The 21751-nt window shown below is 47.3% G+C and overlaps 1 protein-coding gene across 5 annotated transcripts; it reads left to right on the plus strand.

Annotated features, from left to right (window-relative positions):
• Positions 1 to 534: 534 nt before the first annotated feature.
• LOC125132902 (zinc finger protein 805) lies at positions 535 to 20446 on the plus strand. Of its 5 annotated transcripts, none has more exons than XM_047790751.1 (5): positions 535 to 1228; positions 1301 to 1481; positions 2455 to 2581; positions 6795 to 6890; positions 17935 to 20446. In XM_047790751.1, exons 3-5 carry the CDS (start codon positions 2548 to 2550, stop codon positions 19563 to 19565), a joined length of 1761 nt encoding a protein of 586 aa, XP_047646707.1. In that variant the 5' UTR covers positions 535 to 1228; positions 1301 to 1481; positions 2455 to 2547; the 3' UTR covers positions 19566 to 20446. The 5 variants fall into 5 exon arrangements, with proteins under 5 accessions (XP_047646707.1, XP_047646706.1, XP_047646705.1 ...); XM_047790750.1 differs by having other exon boundaries at positions 535 to 1142; XM_047790749.1 differs by having other exon boundaries at positions 535 to 1142; positions 1306 to 1481.
• The last annotated feature ends 1305 nt before the right edge of the window (positions 20447 to 21751 follow it).

Raw genomic sequence — 21751 nt, forward strand, 5'->3', positions numbered from 1 at the left:
ACCACAACAGGAACTCCTATTCTCATTCTTTTGTTAGTCTCGTCCAGCATTATGACTTGAAATAACAGGGCACGCTATCAACTCCCTAATTTTCAAATCCAGGCAGGAACTCTCTGTCAAAGGTCAGACATGAGTTGAGTAAATATGGGAAACAAACACTTAGTGCTTCTTAACAGACATCGCAAACTGCACTGCTTGAAATTGGAGTCCCGAGCTTCCTCCAAGTCACCCCTTATTTGCAGCCCCCGCACCTTAGGGGAGGGCAAATCCACTCTTGGGTGCTCCACGCCAACTCCATTACTTAGTGCATCATGTGGAGGCGGCGCTGGGCCAAAAAAAATGCCCAAGAGCGCCGGCTCGCTTTGCCTGCGTTGCGTGGGAAGAAGACTTCCGGCGTCCTCCTTTCCGCGGTTATTTTGACTGCTCATTTATCCGCATCCTCCAAGGGAGTCTCCACAGAGGAGAGAAGGGGCACAACAAGGACGTCCCCAGGCGAGCCAGGGGCGAGGTTTCGCGCCTTTGCACCTGGCCTGACCCGACCCGGGGCAAGCGGCTCCGCCTCCAGAGCCTCAGTGTCCCCAGGGGTAGAATGCACAGTCTCGGTCCTTCCCCTCGGTGCCCCGCAGCTGCGCCCCCTGTGAAGCGGCGGATCTGATTCGGGCTCTGGCTGAGTCTCCTACACCTGGGAAGAGCTCCTCCAGACCGGACGCCGCCGCTCATGGCTGGCAGAGAAAAAACCTACATTACCCAGAAGGCTGGGCCCCGCGCCTTGGCGGCCGGCTCTGGGCCAATGACGGCCCCCGGCGGGGACATTTTTCCGCGGAGGGCGGGACTTCCGGCTTCCTTGCTGGCGGACGTCACTTGCGTGCGACGGTTCCGTCCACGCCAGCTGTGCGGTGGGCATTGGCGGTCTGTGGCCGTTTCGAGTGCGCCTCTTCGCGAATGACCGGAAGGGAGGCTAGGACTCGCCTCCGCTCCTTTGCGCGAGTCGGGAGCCTCCTTGTGATCGATCCCTTTTCCCGGGCAGAGAAGACGTGTCGGTCGGCCGAGCCCGCGGGACCCGTCTCAGGGGCCGCCTGTCCCGGCGCCCGCTGTCTCCTCGGGGGCCCATGATGGCGGCAGCGTGGATGGAGGCGGCGCGGGTGAGTGGACGATGTTGGTGGCACTGCTGCTTCTCTGCTGGTTCAGAAAGGCTCCTGCGCAGGCTGTGGGTGAAGAAAGGCACTAGGTATCTCTTTGCAGTTGTGTGTGTGTCCGGCAAGGGGGAGCTGACTCGTCCCTGACTTTACCTCCGTCTTAGAACAGGCGAGACGGAACGTACAGGTGGACGACCGACACCCAGTATATGAAAGGAGAACTTTGACACACCACCTGCCCAGGAATCCAAGCCCTTATCTACAATCAGCGACCCAGGAATCCTGCCCAGTTGAAGTCAGACTTGCCAGTAGCCGGATGTCTATCCCTAGAGACAGCCCAGGAAGGTGAACATGACATCTAAAACAGAGCCCCAAACGACTGGGACTTGGTCAATAACTGACCTTTTCCCTAATTTTTCAGCCTACTTCCAGCTTAAAATCCAAACAGAGAAAGCCGTATATGCTACTTTAAGCAGTCGTACAGGATGCTCTGTGATTGTATGCCAGAGAGTTTTGTTTTTCTTTTTTTTTTGCTTTTTAGGGCTACACCCTCGGCATATGGAAGTTCCCAGGCTAGGCTTACATTCAGAGCCATAGCTGCCAGCCTACACCACAGCCCCATCAGTGAAGGATCGGAGCTGCCTCTTTGACCTACAGCACGGTTTATGGCAACACTGGATTCTTAACCCCCTTGAGCAGGGCCAAGAATCGAAGCTGTAACCTTATGGTTTCTAGTCAGTTTCGTTAGCACCGAGCCACAACAGGAACTCCAGAGTTTTCATTTATTAAAAATACATTGTATGGCAATCAGTGCTGAGACACTATTTTGTTTATCTATCCTTAATCTATATGGAGTGGTTTTCATCAGGAGACACTAGTGAAAACGATGACTTAAGAACTGGATGAGAGGGGTTCCAGTCGTGGCACAGTGATAACAAAGCCGACCAGTATCCATGAGGACTCTGGTTCGACCCCTGGCTTTGCTCATTGGGTTAAGGATCTGGCATTGCCATGAGCTGTGGTGTAGGTCGCAGACATGGCTTGTCCCAAGTTACTGTGGCTGTGGTGTAGGCTGGCACGTGTAGCTCCAATTCCACCCCTAGTCTGGGAACTTCCATATGCCACAGGTGCAGCCCTAAAAACGCAAAAAAAAAAAAAAAAACCAGCAAAAACCCCAAACTAGAAGGGATTTGGTTGCTTTTAGACGTGACATACAGCCCTTTGAGCTTTCTGTGCCACTATCAGCCTTGCAGAGACAAGCTCTGATTCCACCCACCCGTCCCAAGGCTCATGCCGTTGTCTCGATTTGACATTGCAGGTGTCTGTGACCTTCGATGATGTGGCTGTGACGTTTACCCAGGAGGAGTGGGGACAGCTGGACCCAGCTCAGCGGACCCTGTACCAGGAGGTGATGCTGGAAAACCGTGGGCTGCTGGTGTCTCTGGGTAGGTCCCATGCAGTCCTCGGTGCGGGAGACCTGCTGCTTCCTGTATCTCAGCCTCTGGCTCCGTCTTGGCTGGTCAGGACGGCCTCAGGGGTGCTCCCTTCCTCTTCCTCAGAGCCTTCATCATTGCCCATTCATCTCTTCCTGCCTGTGATCCCAGTGTGTTTTTTTTTTTTTTAATTTCTTGTTTTTTTGCCATTTCTTGGGCCACTTCCTCGATATATAGAGGTTCCCAGGCTAGGGGTTGAATTGGAGCTGTAGCCACCAGCCTACGCCAGAGCCACAGCAATGCGGGATCCGAGCTGCGTCTGCAACCTACACCACAGTTCCTGACAACGCCAGATCCTTAACCTACTGAGCAAGGCCAGGGATCGAACCCGCAACCTCGTGGTTTCTAGTCGGATTCGTTAACCACTGAGCCACAACGGGAATTCCTCAGTGTCCTTTGATAAAGAAATGTGTTGTCCCTCTGACTTCTAGAAAGCGGTGGAAGGAAATGGGGGTGATATGTAGAATCCAAAAGCAGAATTTTCAGCCGGGCTGTATCAGGGCCTGGGAACCACCAGGATTATGCCCAGAATTTTTTTTTCTCTTTTTTAAGGGCCACACCCACGGCATATGGAGGTTCCCAGGCTAGGGGGCGAATCGGAGCTGCAGCTGCTGGCCTGTGCCACAGCCACAGCCACACCAGATCCAAGCTGAGTCTTTGACCTACACCACAGCTCATGGCAATGCACATCCTCGTGGATACCAGTCGGGTTCCTTACCGCTGAGCCACGAAGGGAACTCCTGCTTCTGCTTTTGAAAAATGTTCTTTCATATCTTTTTTTATTAGATTCTACATAAAAGTGATGCCACAGGGCCTTAGTCTTTCTCTGTCTGACTTACTTTACTCAGTGTGGTCATTTCTAGGTCCATCCATGTTGCTACACATATGCCCTGACTTCTCGTCTTGGCTTCTCCCTCTGACTCTGCTCACAGCACTGTCTTTTGTGCCTCAGCATGTTTAAGACAGGAGTGGCCACCCTGGTCCCTGCTCTCTGGGGCCCCAGGTGCCTTGTTGCTACTTCTTGGCATAGGTACCCTGTTTCTCTTCTTCCCCTGTTGGGGGACTCCTTGGGGGCGTCCTCGAGGCAGGAGTGGCCGCTCGAGTCCCTAGTTCCCTGAGCCTCTCCCCCAGGGCCCCGCACAGACTGGCCTCTGTGTGAGGTTATTTCACCTTCCAGAGGGGGAGCTGACTGGAGGAGACCCGCTGGCTCCAGGGTCCCGCCCGACCCAGCCAGCAGGGCTGTGAGTGCCAGGCTGTCCTCCGGGACGAGGGCGAGGCAGGCGGGCTCCCAGGAGGCCTTTGCCTTCAGGGCCAGTGGGTGTTGTTCTCCACGCCGGGCTCTCGGCTCTGGGGCTTCTCTGTTCTCGTGCGCCTCCATGCTTGTCTCTTGTGCCCTGAGTCCCGGCCGAGATCCTCTGCTGCCACAGGAGAGAGTAGTGCCGCGCAGCCTCCGGTGGTGGGTTTGTCCCCCAGGGGACATCGGGCTGTGGCTGCAGCCTCGTCTGAGTGTCAGGCCTGGGGTGTGGGTGGGGCCGGCTTCTAGGGCTGGAGTCCCGGGGTGCCACTCCGCACCCCAGGATGGCCGGGACGGCCCCGCTCAGCAGAGGGCTCCCCAGCCCCCAGTGGCAGGGGTGCCAGGCCTGCGAAACAGCAGCTTGAGGAGGGCTGTCCGTCCAGGGCTCAGGGGAAGCCATGCCCGCGTTCAGAGAACTGGGGTTATGGTCTGCGTCAAGGAGTGGAGGTGGCACAAAACTAGGAAACGTTTTGCATCGCTAGGTAGTTTACAACCAACTTTTGAAAGTACAACAGTCCAGGGGAGCTCCCGTCGTGGCTCAGTGGTGAACGAATCCGACTAGGAACCATGAGGTTGCGGGTTCCATCCCTGGCCTTACTCAGTGGGTTAAGGATCCGGTGTTGCCTGAGCTGTGGTGTAGGTTGCAGATGCTGCTCGGGTCTGGCGTTGCTGTGGCTCTGGCGTAGGCTGGCAGCTACAGGTCCGATTCCACCCTAGCCTGGGAACCTCCATATGCTGCGGGAGTGGCCCTAGAAGAGGCAAAAAGACAATAAAATAAAATAAAGTACAACAGTCCACTCTCGGGCACTGCCGACCTCTTCACTCCTGTTCCCATGCTTGCCCGGAGCCCCCTGTGCTCCAGTCGTCTTGCTGTTTCCTTGCGCAAACCTGACACACTTGCCTCAGGCCTCTGCAGGGGCTGTTCTCTGCCTGGCGGGTGTTCTTGGGCATTTTGTCTTTTCCCAGGGCACCCCTGGCTCAGCACTGTCACCACCTTCTCACCAGCTGTGTTCTGACCCCACAATATCTTAGAGGCCCCTCGCCTGTCACACTTGCTTTGTCTTGTCACCCCATTTATATCCTTCTAAGCCAGTGGTTCTCATCCAAGGATTATATTGTCCTCCAACAGATTCTTGGCATTGTCTGGAGACCTTTTGGGTGGTCACTACTGGGACGTGGAGGTTACAGGCATGTGTTAGTTGGAGATCCGGAATACTTCTTTTTTTTTTTTTTGCTTTTTAGGGCCACACCCATGGCATCTGGAAGTTCCTAGGCTTAGTGGTCAAACAGAGCTGCAGCTGCTGGCATACACCACAGCTCATGGCAATGACAGATCCCCGACCCACAGGGATCAAATCTTCATCGTCATGGATACTAGTTGGATTTGTTTTCGCTGTGCCACGATGGGAACTCCCTGGAATGCATCCTTTTTTTTTTTTTGTCTTTTGTCTTTTTAGGGCCGCACTTGTGGCAGATGAAGGATCCCCAGGCTAGGGATCTAATTGGAGCTGTCGCTGCCAGCCGTAGTCACAGCCACAGCAGCACCAGATCCGAGCCTCGACTGCGACCTACACCACAGCTCTTGGTGACGCTGGATCCTTAACCCACTGAGCAAGGCCAGGGATCGAACCCGCAACCTCATGGTTCCTAGCTGGATTCGTTTCCGCTGGGCCATGCCGGGAACTCTCTGGACTGCATCTTCACATCCTTTTTCTGCACAGGTTTCACACTCTCTGTCCCCTTCTTCTCAACGAATCGTTTTCTGGATCTAAATGTCACCCACACGGGTTGGGAAGCCCCGTTTCCGAAACCTCGTGGACACTTTATTAGGGACATTGAGAGACACCCCGAGGAAGCCGTGCTTTTGTCTCTGTCCTGCCTCCTGCCTCCTTGTTTGGGGAAAATCTGGGTTCTGTTCTGAATCTTAACACCCCACCCCTCAACTGTTGCTAACTTCCCCCGTATCCTCACTGTTTTGATTTTAATGCTGCGTTTTCAGGTTGACCTGCCTTCTGCATGAGGGATTGGGCTTCCCATTTCCCTGGGCTTTGCAGGAGTCCCCTTCTCAGGGGTTGTAAGAACAGTGAGAAGTGGGTTGCTTGTAAGGGACGAGGTCTGGCTCATGTTACGCTGTCAGCAGTGTTTCAGGCTGGCTCCAGGCATCCTCCCTCCTTCCGGCTCCCGGTCCTCAGCAGAGTCGGGAGAATTCGGTCACTGCCTCCGTCTCTCATTCAGCTGAGCTTCCTCGGCTACGAACATACACCTTCATTTATGAAGCTGTCTTCTATGAGTTTTTTGCGTTTTTTGTTGTTGTTGTCATTGTGTTTGTTTGCTTGTTTGTTTGTTTGCCTTTTCTAGGGCCGCTCCCACAGCATCTGGAGATTCCCAGGCTAGGGGTCCAATCAGAGTCCCTACGCCAGAGTCCCTACGCCAGAGTTCCAGCAACGCGGGATCCGAGCCGCGTCTGCAACCAACCTACACCACAGCTCACGCAACGCCGGATCCTGAACCCATTGAGCAAGGCCAGGGATCGAACCTGCAACCTCATGGTTCCTTGTCGGATTTGTTTCCGCTGCACCATGACAGGAACTCCCTCATTTCAATTTTGCAATACATGATGTGCTTAAGTTGCTTGAATGTAGTCCTTTGACCATGATTATAGTCGGTATGTTAGTTTTTGACTTGTTACTAGGAATAAAACTCCACGGCAGTATGACACACCTTTGGTTTCCAGGTCCGGATTCGGCATTCTGTGTGCACGGGAGCAGTGTCCTCCCGGCCTCCCAGCCACAGCCTGAGTTCCCAGACTCGGTTGAGAGGTGGTGTTCGGTTCACAGAAATCCAGTATCTTCTTCCTTCCTCCATGAACAGGGTGTCCAGTTCCTACACCTGAGCTGATCTGCCAGCTGGAGCATGGGCGGGAGCTGTGGATGGTGAAGAAAGACATCTCCCAAAGCACCTGTCCAGGTAGGAGCCCAGGTGTGGGCGGGGGGAGGCCCTGGCCCTGGCCCCCAGGGGAAGGGGTAGGGTCAAAGGGACCCTTTGACCCCACGGTCCTCGTTCTGTCCTCCCAGAGGATAGGGGCCTGGGCTGAGATGTGTCATGGGCTTTAGACCTGGGTGTCTCACCATCTCTGTTTCCCTTGTGAAGCTCAAGGCCCCTAGTGTCTCTGTGTATAGGTTGGGCTGAGTTAGAGCCAGCTGCCCTGTCACACAGATGCCAGCATCTCCGTGCTCAGCACATGGAAGCAGTCGTTCTGACTCACACCCAGGTCCATGCCCCAAGCTGCGGCATAGGTCACAGATGCAGCTCGATCTGTTTTTGCCGTGTCTGTGGTGTAGGCTGCAGCTGCAGCTCTGATTTGACCTCTAGCTTGGAAACTTCTATATGCCACAAGTGCAGCCGTAGGAAGAAAAAAACCAAAATTCATAATGTCATGTATCCATTACCACCATCCATCTCCATGAGCCGTTATCATTGAAAACTGAAACTGTTCCCACAACGTAGTGACTCTCCCATTTCCCTGTAACACCTGCTCCTCAGCCCAGCCCCTGGCAACCACAGTTGTCTTTTCTGTGTCTGCGATTTTGACTATTTTAAGTACCTCATATAATTGGAATCAAACAGTCTTTTGTGTCTGTGACTGGTGTATTTCAGGTTTCATTCAGCATAGTGGCCTCAAGATTCATCCATATTGTAGCATTTGTCAAAATTTCATTCTTTTTTTTTTTGGTCTTTTTTTTTTTTTTTTTTTAAGGGCCGCACCCGTGGCTTACAGAGGTTCCCAGGCTAGGGGTTGAATGGGAGCTACAGCTGCCAGCCACAGCCACACCAGATCTGAGCCGCATCTGTGGCCTGCACCACAGCTCACAACAATTCCGGAACCTTAACCCACTGAGCAAGGCCAGGGATCGAATGTGCATCCACATAGATACTAGTCAAATTTGTTTCCACTGAGCCACAGCAGGAACTTCCAAAATTTCATTCCTGTTTGGAGTTCCCTTGTGACGCAGTAGGTTAAGGATCTGATGTTGTCACTGCAGGGGCTTGGGTTGCTGCTTTGGTGCAGGTTGAATTCCGCATGTCGAGGGCGCAGCCAAGAAACATAAATCAATAAAATAATTTCTTTTTTTTTGTCTTTTTTTTTGCTATTTCTTTGGGCTGCTCCTGCAGCATATGGAGGTTCCCGGGCTAGGGGTCCAATCAGAGCTGTAGCCACTGGCCTATGCCAGAGCCACAGCAACGCGGGATCCGAGCCGCGTCTGCAACCTACACCACAGCTCACGGCAATGCTGGATCGTTAACCCATGAGCAAGGGCAGGGACCGAACCCGCAACCTCATTTATTTTAAAAAATTCATTTCTTCTTTCTTTTTTTGGGGGGGGGGGTGAAAGAGAAAAAGATGGCTTTATTGCTTTGCCAGGCAAAGGCGGCCACAGCAGACTAATGCCTTAAAGACTGCTCCCCAAAGATGCATTTCTTCTTAAGGCTCAGTAATGTTCCGTGTGTGTGGCATTTTGCTTACCCATTCATCCCTTGATAGAATGAGTTCCTTCCTTTTTTTTTTTTGCCTTTTCTAGGGCTGCTCCTGAGGCGTATGGAGGTTCCCAGGCTAGGGGTCTAACTGGAGCTGTAGCCACGGATGGAATCTGAGCTGTAGCCATCAGCCTGCGCCACAGCCACAGCAACGCAGGATCTGAGACACGTCTGCCACCTACACCACAGCTCACAGCAATGCTGGATCCTTAACCCACTGAGCAAGGCCAGGGGTTGAACCCGCAATCTCATGGTTCCTAGTCGGATTCGCTAACCACTGCGCCACGACGGGAACTCCCTTGCATGTCTTAGCTATTGTGAATAATGCTGCCATAAACATGGGTGTATAAATATCTTTTGAGACCCTGGTTTCGGTTCTTTTGGCATATAACAAGAAATAGAATTGCTGGATCAAGTGGTTATGGCATGTTTGGTTTTCCGAGGAACTGCCATACTGCGTTCCACAGATGGTGTGCTATTTGATCTTCCTGCCACCAGGGCCCAAGTTTCAGTTTCTGCACATCTTCACCAGTTGTTTGTTCTTTCGTTCTATCCTAATGGGTGTGAGATGGTATCTCATCATAGTTTCGAGTTGAGTTTCCCTGATGCTTGGTAACGTGAAGCATCTTGTCTTGTGCTTCTCAGTCATGGGTATGTCCTCTGTGAAGAAATGTCGATTCAAGTCCTTCCCCATTGTCGTATCAGGATGGTTTGTTTGCTTTTTCTTTTTGGCAACGCCATGTGGAAATTCCTGGGCCAGGGTTCAAACCCTTACCCCAGCAGTGCTCCAAGCTGCTGCAGTGACAATGCGGGATCCTTAACCCGCTGCGCAGCCAGGGAAATCCAGGGGTTTTTTGGTTGTTAAGTTTGAGTTCTCTATATATTCAGGATATTAATCCTTTATCAGATAAATGATTTGCAAATGTTTCTCAAATTCTTTTGAACAGTTTTTTTTTTTTTTTTTGCTTTTTTAGGGCTGCACTTGCGGCATGTGGAAGTTCCCCAGGCTAGGACTCCATTTGGAGCTGTAGCTGCCAGCCTACACCACAGCCGCAGCAAGGCAGGATCTGAGCTGAGTCTGTGACATGCACTGTAGCTCGTGGCAGTGCCAGATCCTTAACCCACTGAGCGCGGCCAGGGATGGAACCTGCATCCTCATGGATACTTGTCGGGTTCAATACCATTGAGCCATGATAGGACCTCCTTGATGCACAAATTTTTATTTATGAATTACAGTTTTTCTGTTTTTTTCTTTTGTTGCCTGTGCCTTTGGTGTCATACCTAAGAAATCTTTGCCACATCCACTGCCATGCTGATTTTGCCCTCTGTTTTCTTCTTTGAAGTTTGTAGTTTTAGATCTTTGATCCATTTTGAGCTAATGTTTGTTTATGATGTTAGATAAGCGTCCTATTTTGCTTTTAGGTATTCAGTTTTCCCAGCACTGTTTATTGTAAATGCTGTCGTTTCCCCTATTGGATGGTCTTGGCGTCCTTGTCGGAATTATTTGATGATACATGTAAGGGTTCGTTACTAGGTTTTTTTAGAATTTTTTTTATTACAGTTGGTTTACAGTGTTCTGTCAGTGTCTGCTGTACAACAGAGTGACCCGGTCACACATATATATGCAGTCTTTTTCTCACAGTAGCCTCCATCATGTTCCATTACCAGAGATTAGATATCATTCCCTGTTCTATGCAGCAGGACCTCATTGCTTATCCACTTCAAAGGCAACTAACCCCAAACTCACAGCCCATCCCTCTCCCTCCCCTTCCCCCTTGGCAGAACAAGTCTGTTCTCCATGTCCATGAATTTGTTTCTGTTCTGTAGATGGGTTCATTTGTGTCATATATTAGATTCCAGATATAAGTGATAACCATATGCTAATTTTTTTCTCTTTCTGACTTCACTTAGTTTGAGAATCTCTAGTTCCATCCATGTTGCTGCAAATGGCATTTTCTTTTTCATGTGTGTCTGCCTTTTAGGGCCGAACTCACTGCATATGGAGGTTCCCAGGCTAGGGGTCTAATTGGAGCTACAGTTGCCGGCCTACACCACAGCCACAGCAATGCCAGATCCGAGCCACATCTGTGACCTATGCTGCAGCTCACAGCAATGCCGAATCCTTAACCCACTGAGTGAGGCCAGGATCGAATCTTCAACGTCATGGTTCCTAGTCAGATTCGTTTCCACTGCACCACGATGGGAACTCCAGCATTTTCTTTATTATGGCTGAATAGTATTCCAGTGTATGTATGTATCACATCTTTTTTTTTTTTTTTTTCGCTTTTTAGGACTGCACCTGCAGCATGTGGAGGTTCCCAGTCTAGGGGTTGAATGGCCTATACCACAGCCACACCAGATGCCCAGCCCACTGAGTGAGGCCAGGGATTGAACCAGCATCCTCATGGATACCAGTTGGATTTGTTTCTGCTGTGCCGCAACAGGAACTCCTGTGCCACATCTTCTTAATCCACTCATCTGTCAGTGTTTAAGTTGCTTCCTTGTCTCGGCCATTGTGAATGGTGCTGCAATGAACATAGGGATACATGTATCTTTTTGAACTAGAGTTTTGTCCAGATAGATGCCCAGGAGTGGGATTGCTGGCTCACACAAAGTTCTAAATTTCGTTTTCTGAGGTACCTCCATACTGTTTTTGATAGTGGGTGTACCAATTTACATTCCTACCAACAGTGCAGAAGGGGTCCCTTTTCTCCACACCCCCTCCAGCATTTGTTATTTGAGACTTGCTCATGAAGGCCATTCTGACCAAGGTGAGGTGATACCTCATTGGAGTTTTGATTTGCATTTCTCTAATAATTAGTGATGTGGAGCATTTTTTCATGTGCCTGTTGGCCATCTGTATGTTTTTTTGTAGAAATGTCCATTTAGGTCTTCTGCCCATTTGTCAATTGGGTTGTTTGTGTTGTTGCTGTTGAGTTTTATGTTACCGGGCTCTTGATTCCCTTGATCTATTTATCAGATTTTAGATTACTGTAGTTTCAGAGTTCTCGTCATGGCACAGTGGTTAACGAATCCAACTAGGACCCATGAGGTTTTGGGTTCGATCCCTGGCCTTGCTCAGTGGGTTAAGGATCCAGCATTGCCGTGAGCTGTGGTGTAGACTGCAGATGCAGTTTGGATCCTGCGTTGCTGTGGCTGTGGTATAGGCCGGTGGCTACAGCTCCGATTCGACCCGTAGCCTGGGAACCTCCATATGCCACGGGAGCAGCCCTAGAAAAGGCAAAAAGACCAAAAAAAAAATTACTGTAGTTTTGTAGTCAGTTTTGAAATAAGGAATTTTGTGTCCTGCATGTTTGTTCTTTTTCAAGATCGTTTTGGCTACTCAAGGTCCCTTCAGATTCATTGTGGATTTTAGGACAGGTTTTTTATTTCTGCAGAAAACGCCACTGGGTAGCATTCAATCGGTAGATCACTTTGGGTGGCATCAGTATCTCAGCAATACCTAAGTTTCCAACCTGAGGACATGGTTTATGTTTCCATTTATTTATATCATCTTTACTTCTTTCAGCGGTGTTTCATAGTTTTCATTGTACAAGTGCTTCACCTCTTGATGAATTCCTAAGTGTTTTATTGTTTTTCATGCAACTGTAAATGGAATTATAATTTCATTTTTGAATTGTTCATTGTTCATGTATATAAATGCAGCTTATTTTTGTGTATTGATCTCGTATTCTGCTACTTTGATGAACTCATTTATTCTAACAGTTATTTTGTGGTTTCTTTATGGTTTTTACATACAAGAAACTATTATCTCTAAGCAAAAACAGTTTTACCTCTTCCTTTCCAACGTGGGTGCTTTTTGATTTCTTTCTTACCACTGTTCTGTCCACAACTTCGACTATTGTGTTGAATAGAAGTGGTGAAAATGGATGCCCTTAACCTTTCCCGATCTTGGAGGAAAAGCTTTCCAACTTTCACCATGGAGTATGCTGTTTGCTGTGGTTTTTTGTTATATATGGGTTTTATTTATTTATTTATTTTTGTCTTTTGTCCTTTTAGGTTCACACCCATGGCATATGGACGTTCCCAGGCTAGGGGTGGAATAGGAGCTGTTGCTGCCAGCCTACGCCACAGCTCACAGCAACGCCAGATCCCCAACCCACTGAGTGAGACCAGGGATCGAACCCACAACCTCATGGTTCCTAGTTGGATTCGTTTCCGCTGCGCCATGATGGAAACTCCTTATATGGCTTTTATTTTATTTGGGTAGTTTCCTTACATTCCTGGTTTGTGGGGTTTTTTTTGTTTTGTTTTGGAGAAAGTAGAAAAGTAGCTTTAATTGCCAGGCAAAGAGGGGAACACAGCAGGCTAGTGCCTCAAGGACTGTGCCCCCAATGGAGGGGGTAGTGAGGAATCTTCTAGTGTTTGAGGAGCAAGGCATGATCAGCTCTTGAACATTTTCCTGATTGGTGGGTGATGAGGTAATTGGGAGTCAGCATCATCAAACTCCTGGTTCTGATTGGTCTGGGGTCTACATGCTTATGGGCAGCACACAGTTGACTTCTGCCTGCTGGGGCTTCAGCACCTGCAAAACCGTTCCAAGGACATGGAGCTCAGAGTATTATCCGATGTCTGGACTCACTGAGGTTCAGGTTCTTTATGCCTCTGCACGAAAGGACTTCAGCGAGAGACAAAGTGATAGGCAAGAAATAGATTTCTTTTTTTTTTCTTTTTTTTTTTCTTTCTCAAATGAATTGATCACATCTAGTTGTATAATGATCATAACAATCCAGTTTCACAGGATTTCCATCCCACAGCCCAAGCACATCCCCCCACCCCCCAAACTGTCTCCTCTGGAGACCATAAGTTTTTCAATGTCTGTGAGTCAGCATCTGTTCTGCAAAGAAGTTCAGTCTGTCCTTTTTTCAGATTTCCACATGTCAGTGAAAGCATTTGATGTTGGTATCTCACTGTATGGCTGACTTCACTTAGCATGGTAATTTCTAGGTCCATCCATGTTGCAAAAAATGCTGGTGTTTTCGTTCTTTTTGATGGCTGAGTAATATTCCATTGTGTATATGTACCACATCTTCTGGATCCACTCCTCTGTCGATGGACATTTAGGGTGTTTCCATGTCTTGGCTATTGCAAATAGTGCTGCAATGAACATCAGAGTACACGTGTCTTTGCGAGTCGTGGTCTTCTCTGGATAGATGCCCAGGAGTGAGATTGCTGGATCAAATGGTAGTTCTATGTTTAGTTTTCTGAGGAGTCTCCATACTGCTTTCCACAGTGGTTGCACCAATTGACAATCCCACCAACAGTGTACTAGGGTTCCTTTTTCTCCCCTCCCTCTCCAGCACTTATTGTTTGTAGACTTTTGGATGATGGCCATTCTGGCTGGTGTAAGGTGGTACCTCATAGTGGTTTTGATTTGCATTTCTCTAATAATGAGTGATGTTGAACATCTGTTCATGTTTCTTGGCCATCTGTATGTCTTCTTTGGAGAACTGTCTGTTTAGATCTTCTGCCCATTTTTGGATGGGGTTGTTTGTTTTTTTGGTATGGAGCTGCAGAAGTTGTTTATAAATTTTGGAGATGAATCCCTTGTCAGTCGATTCACTTGCAAAGATTTTCTCCCATTCTGTGGGTTGTCTTTTTGTGTTGTTTAGGGTTGTGCAGAAACTTTGAAGTTTGATTAGGTCCCATAAGAAATAGATTTATTAAGGTTGGGCGCTTATGAGAGGTGCAAGTGGGAAGTCAAAGAGGCCAGTCGGCCATGAAAGGCTTGAATTTTGTCAAAGGCTTTTACTATAACCAATTGAAATGATCATATGGGCTTTTTCCTTCATTCTGTTAACATGATCAGTTTCCCTATGTCAAAGCCTCTTTACAGGAATAAACCACACTTGGTCACGGTGTATGATCCATTTGATATGCTACTCAATTCATATTGCTAATAGTTTTTTTAGGAATTTAGCATCAGTATCCGTAGAGCACATTGGCTTCTTTACTATGTTTGCCTTTGGTATTATGGTAATACTTGTCTCAGAATCACTTAAAAAGTGTTTCCTCTTCTTCAGTTTTTGGAAGAGTTTAAGAATTGGCCTTAGTTCTTCAAAAATGTTTCCTAGAATTCACCAAAGAAGCCATCAAATCCAAGATTTTTTCTTTTCTTTTTATTCTTTTAGGGCCACATGGCTAGGGGTCAGATAGGAGCTGCAGCTGCTGGCCTACACCACAGCCACAGCAACGCAGGATCCAAGCCACATCTGCATGTACACCACAGCACATGGCAATTCGGGATACCTAACCGATTGATTGAGGCCAGGGATTAAACCTACATCCTCATGGTTACTAGTTGGGTTCATTACCACTGTGCCACAATGGGAACTCCCCAGGATTTTTCTGTAATGGGGGATTTTGATTATGAATTCAGTCTTTCTCGTTATAGGTTTATTCAAATTTTATATTTCTCTGTGATTTAGTCTTCATAGGTTTTGTGTTTCTTTTTCTTTCTTTCTTTTTTTTTTGGTATATTTGTCTTTTGGGGACTGCACCCATGGCACATGAAGGTTCGCAGGCTAGGGATCCAATCGGAGCTGTAACCGCCGGCCTGTGCCACAGCAACTTAGGATCAGAGCCGCATCTGCGACCTATACCACAGCTCACGGCAATGCCAAATCCTTAACCCACTGAGTGAGGCCAGAGATCAGACCTCCATCCTCATGGATGCTAGTCAGGTTCACTAACTGCTGAGCCACGACGGGAGCTCCAGTTTGTGTTTCTAGGAATATGTCCATTTCATCTAGGTTTTCCAATTTGTTGGGGTATAGTTCTTCATAGTGTTCCCTTATGAAATATTGTTATTTCTGTAGAATGAACAGTAATGACCCCACTTTCATCCTTTTTTTTTTTTTTTTTTGCTGCAGCATGTTGAAGTTCCCAGGCCAGGGATTAGATCTGCACCACAGCGGCAACCCAAGCTGCTGCAGTGACAGTGCTGAGTCCTTAACCTACTCAGCCACAAAGGACCTCCCTCATCTTTGATTTTAGTTGTTTTTTTTTTTTTTGTCTTTCGTCCTTTTTAGGGCTGCACCAATGGCACATGGAGGTTCCTGGGCTAGGGGTCTAATCGGAGCTGTTGCTGCCAGCCTACACCACAGCCACAGCAACACAGGATCTGAGCCACGTCTGCAACCTACACCAGCCGAAGCAACACAGGATCTGAGCCGCATCTGCAACCTATACCACAGCTCACGGCAACACCAGATCCTTAACCCACTGAGCGAGACCAGGGATCGAACCCGCGTCCTCATGGATTCCAGTCGGGTTCATTAACCTCTGAGCCACGATGGGAACTCCTGATTTTAGTAATTTGAGTCTCTTTTTTTCTTAGTTCATCTAGCTGCAGGTTTGTCAATTTTCTTGGTTTTTTTCAAAGAACCACCTTTTTTTGGGGGGGGGGGTGCTTTTTAGGGCTGCACTCGCAGTGTATGGAGAGTCCTAGGCTAGGGATCTAATCAGAGCTACAGCTGCTGACCTACACCACAGCCACAGCAACGCCAGATCCAAGCCACGTCTGCAACCTATACCACATCTCACAGCAACGCTGGATCCTTAACCCACTGAGCGAGACTAGGGATTGAATCCGAATCATCATGGATCCTAGTCAAATTCCTTACCGCTGTGCCACAACAGGAACTCCCTCATCCTCATTCTTTTTTTTTTTTTTTTTAAGTCTTTTTCAGGGCTGCACTCGAGGCATTTGGAGGTTCCCAGGCTAGGGGTTGAATCGGAGCTGCAGCTGTTGGCCTAGACCAGAGCCACAGCAACGCCAGATCTGAGCCATGTCTGCAACTTACACCACAGCTCAGAGCAACACTGGGTCCTTAACCCACTGAGCGAGGCCAGGGATCGAACCTGTGTCCTCATGGACACTAGTCAGAATCGCTTTCACTGAGCTCCGATGGGCACTTTCATCCTTGTTCTTCAAGAATAGTTTTACCAGATACAGGATTCTTGCTTGACACTTTTTGTTTGTGTTATGTTTGAATATATTGCACCACTACTTTCTGGACTCCCAAGTTTATGATGAGAAATCTTTTCTCCCCTTGTATTTGACAAGTTGCTTCATGCTTGCTGTGACCTCTTTTAGTTATTGTACTTTTTGCCCCTGAATTCCTTTTTACTTTTTAGGTTTTGTAGCTTTGTATTGATCTTTCCATTTCATTTATACCTAGCTTTCTTGACTTCCTCCATGTCTTCTTTTCGTTGCTTGAACTAATTTAAGATGACTGTTGTAGGGAGTTCCCTTGTGGCACAGTGGGTTAAGGATCCAGCATTGTCACTGCAGTGGTCAAGTCGCTGCCATGGCACAGATTTGATCCCTGGCCCAGGAGCTTCCCCGTGTTGTGAAGTGTGGCCAAAAGAAGAAAAGGGGAGTTCCCACTGTGGTACAATGGAATTGGCATTGTCTTTGGAGCACTGGGACACGGGTTTGATCCCCAGCCCAGCACAGTGGGTTCTGGGTCTGGCATTGTCGCAACTGTGGCTTAGGTTGCAACTGTGGCCCAGATCCATTCCCTGGCCCAGGAACTCCATGTGCCATGGAGTGGCTTAAAAGAATGGTTGTTGTAAAGTCTTTGTCCAGTGGTTTGCATCAGATGTTTTTCACAAGTAGATTTTGGAGGGTTTCCAGACATGAGCTACCATGTCCTCAAGGGCAAGTTAGCCTCCTGGCATTGACGTATGGCAGTATATGCGTGCAGTATTGCCAGCTTAAGAATTTCATTTCATAACCATAACTGATTGGATCAGTGCCTAGATGACTCAGTCTCCTGCCTTCTGTTTCTGGAGCTCTGGCTTTTATCTTATGGCTCAAAGCCCAACCTTTTTATTTATTTATTTATTTTCCTTTCTCTTTAGGGCTGTATCCACAGCATATGGAGGCTCCCAGGCTAGGGGTCGAATTGGAGCTACAGCTGCTGACGTGCACCACAGCCACAGCAACACTAGAGCCAAGCCACGTCTGCGACCTACACCACAGCTCAGGGCAACTGAGCTGAGTGAGGCCAGGGATCAAACCTGCAACCTCATGGTTCCTAGTTGGATTCATTTCCGCTGCACCACAATGGGAACTCCCAAAGCCCCAACCTTCTGATCACATAGTTTGTCTTTCTAGTGTGGCTAAGCTTTGCAGTGAGTTATCTCTTCAGCATAACCTATCTATGAGCCCAGATGGGTTTGCATAAATATCCAGTCTGGAATTGACTGTGTCTTTTTCCAGCATCCTGTCCCCTAAGCCAGCCTCCTTGGGGTCCCCCTTTCAAGATATCAACAGTCCAAGGATTGGCAACGAAAAGAATTGTTATGCTGAGATTCAGAAGTAGGGGAACATGATAGACACAGAGGCACTGTTGTCATCTTCATTTTTTTTTTTCACTGAAATCTTAATTCTCTCTTCTATGTTGGCATAATTAACAGGTCTTTCTGTATATTGTATTTCTTTCAGGTGAGCAGGGAAAGCCCACGACCACAAAACCTACCACTTGTGAGCGAGCCCTGTCTGGTGGAGCCTCATTCCAGGAACACCTAGCACAAGGAGCTTCAGAGGACTCTCGATTAGGTCAAACCAAAAATCAGGAAGGGTCATTGGAAATTCAGGAAGGACACTTGAGACCAGAGATAGAACCCCAAAAGGAGAAGCTCCCGGGGAACCCAGGCTCTGATCACAGCAGCTTAGGGACAGCTGTTAGTGTGTGTTCACGGGGTGTGCAGGAGGCCTTCTCTGCAGGAGGAGCTGTCCGTGACCATGACTCAGGCGGATCAGGTAAAGATCCCGTGATCCAGGAAGAGGAAAATATCTTTAAGTGCAACGAATGCGGGAAAGTGTTTAACAAGAAACGTCTCCTTGCTCGACATGAGAGGATTCACTCTGGAGTGAAGCCCTACGAATGCACAGAGTGTGGGAAGACATTTAGCAAGAGCACTTATCTCCTTCAACACCACATGGTGCACACTGGGGAGAAGCCCTATAAGTGCATGGAGTGCGGCAAGGCCTTCAACCGCAAGTCACACCTTACACAGCACCAGCGGATTCATAGTGGAGAGAAACCTTATAAATGCAATGAATGCGGAAAGGCCTTCACCCATCGCTCTACTTTTGTTTTGCATAACAGGAGCCACACTGGAGAAAAACCCTTTGTGTGCAAGGAATGTGGAAAAGCCTTCCGAGACAGGCCAGGATTCATTCGACACTACATCATCCACAGCGGCGAGAATCCATACGAGTGCTTTGAGTGTGGCAAGGTCTTCAAACACAGGTCATACCTCATGTGGCACCAGCAGACGCACACCGGGGAGAAGCCCTATGAGTGCAGCGAGTGCGGCAAGGCCTTCTGTGAGAGCGCCGCCCTCATTCACCACTACGTCATCCACACCGGGGAGAAGCCCTTCGAGTGCCTCGAGTGCGGGAAGGCCTTCAACCACAGGTCCTACCTCAAGAGGCACCAGCGGATTCACACCGGGGAGAAGCCCTATGTGTGCAGTGAATGTGGAAAGGCCTTTACTCACTGCTCTACTTTTATCTTGCATAAAAGGGCCCATACTGGCGAGAAGCCCTTTGAGTGTAAAGAATGTGGAAAGGCCTTTAGCAATCGGGCAGATCTCATTCGGCACTTCAGCATCCACACTGGGGAGAAGCCCTATGAGTGCACCGAGTGTGGGAAGGCCTTTAACCGCAGGTCGGGCCTGACAAGGCACCAGCGGATTCACAGTGGCGAGAAGCCCTACGAATGCCTCGAGTGTGGGAAAACCTTCTGCTGGAGCACAAACCTTATTCGACACTCCATCATCCACACTGGAGAAAAGCCCTATGAGTGCAGTGAGTGTGGAAAGGCCTTCAGTCGCAGCTCCTCCCTCACTCAGCATCAAAGGGTTCATACTGGGCGAAACCCTGTCACCATGACAGATGTGGGAAGACCCTTCCCAAGTGGGCAAACCTCAGTCAACCTTCAAGAACTTTTATTGGGAAAAGATTTTTTGAATGTAACCACTGCGGAAAATCTTTTGCCAGAGGAAACATCTTACTCAGAATCTGATCATTCATACCAAAGAGAAACCCCACAAATTTCTTCCCTGTAAGAAAACTTGTTGCAGAATATCATTTGTCCCCTAGAGTCATATTGGAAATTGACCCAGCCTAGAGCCTTATTCTACATCGGAGATTTCATCCAGAAGAGAGACTCAGTGGTTGTTAATGCACTTGGGAAAACCTTCAGTTCCATCTTTCTTCTTAGTTTACACTGCAGTGTTATCTCAGGAATATTTTCTTAAAAAAAGAAGGGAGAGACTCAAAATAGAAAGTGAACTGCAAAAAAAGTTTCTTTTAGATGTCCTTGCCAAGCTATGGCACTTTGTCATGGATTCCCTAGTTTTCTTGGCAGGAGGAGAGTTTTTCTGTGGTAAAGGACCTAGACTGTATGTGCTTGTATATACATTAATTGCTATCCTGTGTAAGGAGAGTTAGGCAGATCTGGAAACATCCATAGAACATCTTTGTTCTAAAACCTTTTCTTTTTTTTTTTCCTGCACCTGAGGTATACAGAAATTCCCAGGCCAGGGATCAAATTCAAGTCACAGCAGTGACATCGCCAGATCCTTAACCACTGGGCCACCAAGCAACTCCCATTGTCTTTATTCTTATGGACCTTAATTTTTGTGAGAAATACTGGTTTGAGCTATCAAAAACATTTACATGTAAAGAGATAAGAATTCACATATGAAAGGACATGTTCTCTTGCACCAGTTAGGACTGTTTCATCTTTGATTTTTAAATGACAAACCTGTGGTCTTAAAGACCTAATACTCAGACTTTTTACTGGTCCTGTACTATTTTTGGTTTACTCAGTTGCTGTAGTTATGTGGTAAACCTTTCAATTGAGTAAAGTGATTCCTCTCTCATTATTACCATTTAAAATTGAGGAGTTCCTGCTGTGGCATGGTGGGTTAAAGATCCAGCATTGTCTCTGGCTTTGCAGGTTTGATCCCCAGCATGGTGCAGTGGGATCCGGTGTTGCCACATCCGTGGCATAGGTAGCAACTGCAGCTCGGATTCATTCTCTTGATAACTTCCATATGCCACAGGTGCAGCAAAAAAAAATCCCAAAAACTGATGTAGCACTCCTCGTTATTTTAATTTCCATATAAAGTTTTGGATAAGCTTGTCTATTTTTACCCCCCCAAAAAAAAACTTTTTTGAATTTTGATGGAATTTGAGTTAAGTTGGCAGATCATTTTGTTGACAGTCAATGTCTTTGCTGTTTTGAGTCTTCCAGTTTATGAATATGTCTCTACATTTATTTAATATGGTTGATTTATTTCACTACTATAAGTCTTAATAATAGGTCCTGTACAGTTTTGAAGATTTGTATATAGAGGGTTTCTTTTTAAGTGATTTTAAATAGCACTGATTTTTAAAATTTTAATGTCCACAGTCTTGTTAGAAGTGTAATTTTGTTCATGTTATGTTGGTATATTGCAACCTTGCTGGACTGTAGCCATTTCTTTTGATAGAATGCTTGGGATTTTCAACATTGAAATACCATCTGCAAATAGAGATAATTTTTTTTTCTTCCCATCTGTCTACCTGTTGTTTCCTTTTCTTGTCTTATTGCAGTGGCTAGGATTTCCAGTATGATGTTAAATATTAATAGTGAGCACATATATCTTTGTGTGGTTCCTTACATTATGGGAACAGTATTCAGGTCTGCATCATTAACAACTAACATAAATAACAGTTGTTAGGTTTTCTTCAAAGAGGCTTCTTTATCAAGTTTAGAAAGTTTCCCATATTCCTAATTTGCTGATTTTGTTGTTGCTGTTGCTATTTTGAATGGGTATTGAATTTTGTCAAATGATTTTTGTAAATCAGTTGATAGAATTTTTTTTCCTTCTGTAGCCTATTGATATGCTATATTACATTTTTTTGAGTTTCGAATGTTGAACCAGCCTTGTATCGCTGGACTAAACTCCCTTTGGTCATGGGGTAGAATTATTTTTATATATAATATTACAGTATTAAATATGCTAGTATTTTGTTGAGGAAGTTTTCCTCTAATTTTACGAGTGACAATGATAAGTTTTCTTTCTTTCTGTTTGTTTTTGTTTGTTTGTTTTCCTTTGTCATTATCTGGTTTTGGTGTCTAGGTGATTCTGGCCTCCTCGCATGATGAGAGATGTTCTTTTATTTGGAAGACTGTTGTATAGAACTGATGTTATTTGTCCTTTTAATGTTTGGTAGCATTCTCCAGTGAGCCGTTTAGCCCTGG

Source organism: Phacochoerus africanus, chromosome 8 (genome assembly GCF_016906955.1).
Source record: "Phacochoerus africanus isolate WHEZ1 chromosome 8, ROS_Pafr_v1, whole genome shotgun sequence".
Taxonomy (NCBI): Eukaryota; Metazoa; Chordata; class Mammalia; order Artiodactyla; family Suidae; genus Phacochoerus; species Phacochoerus africanus.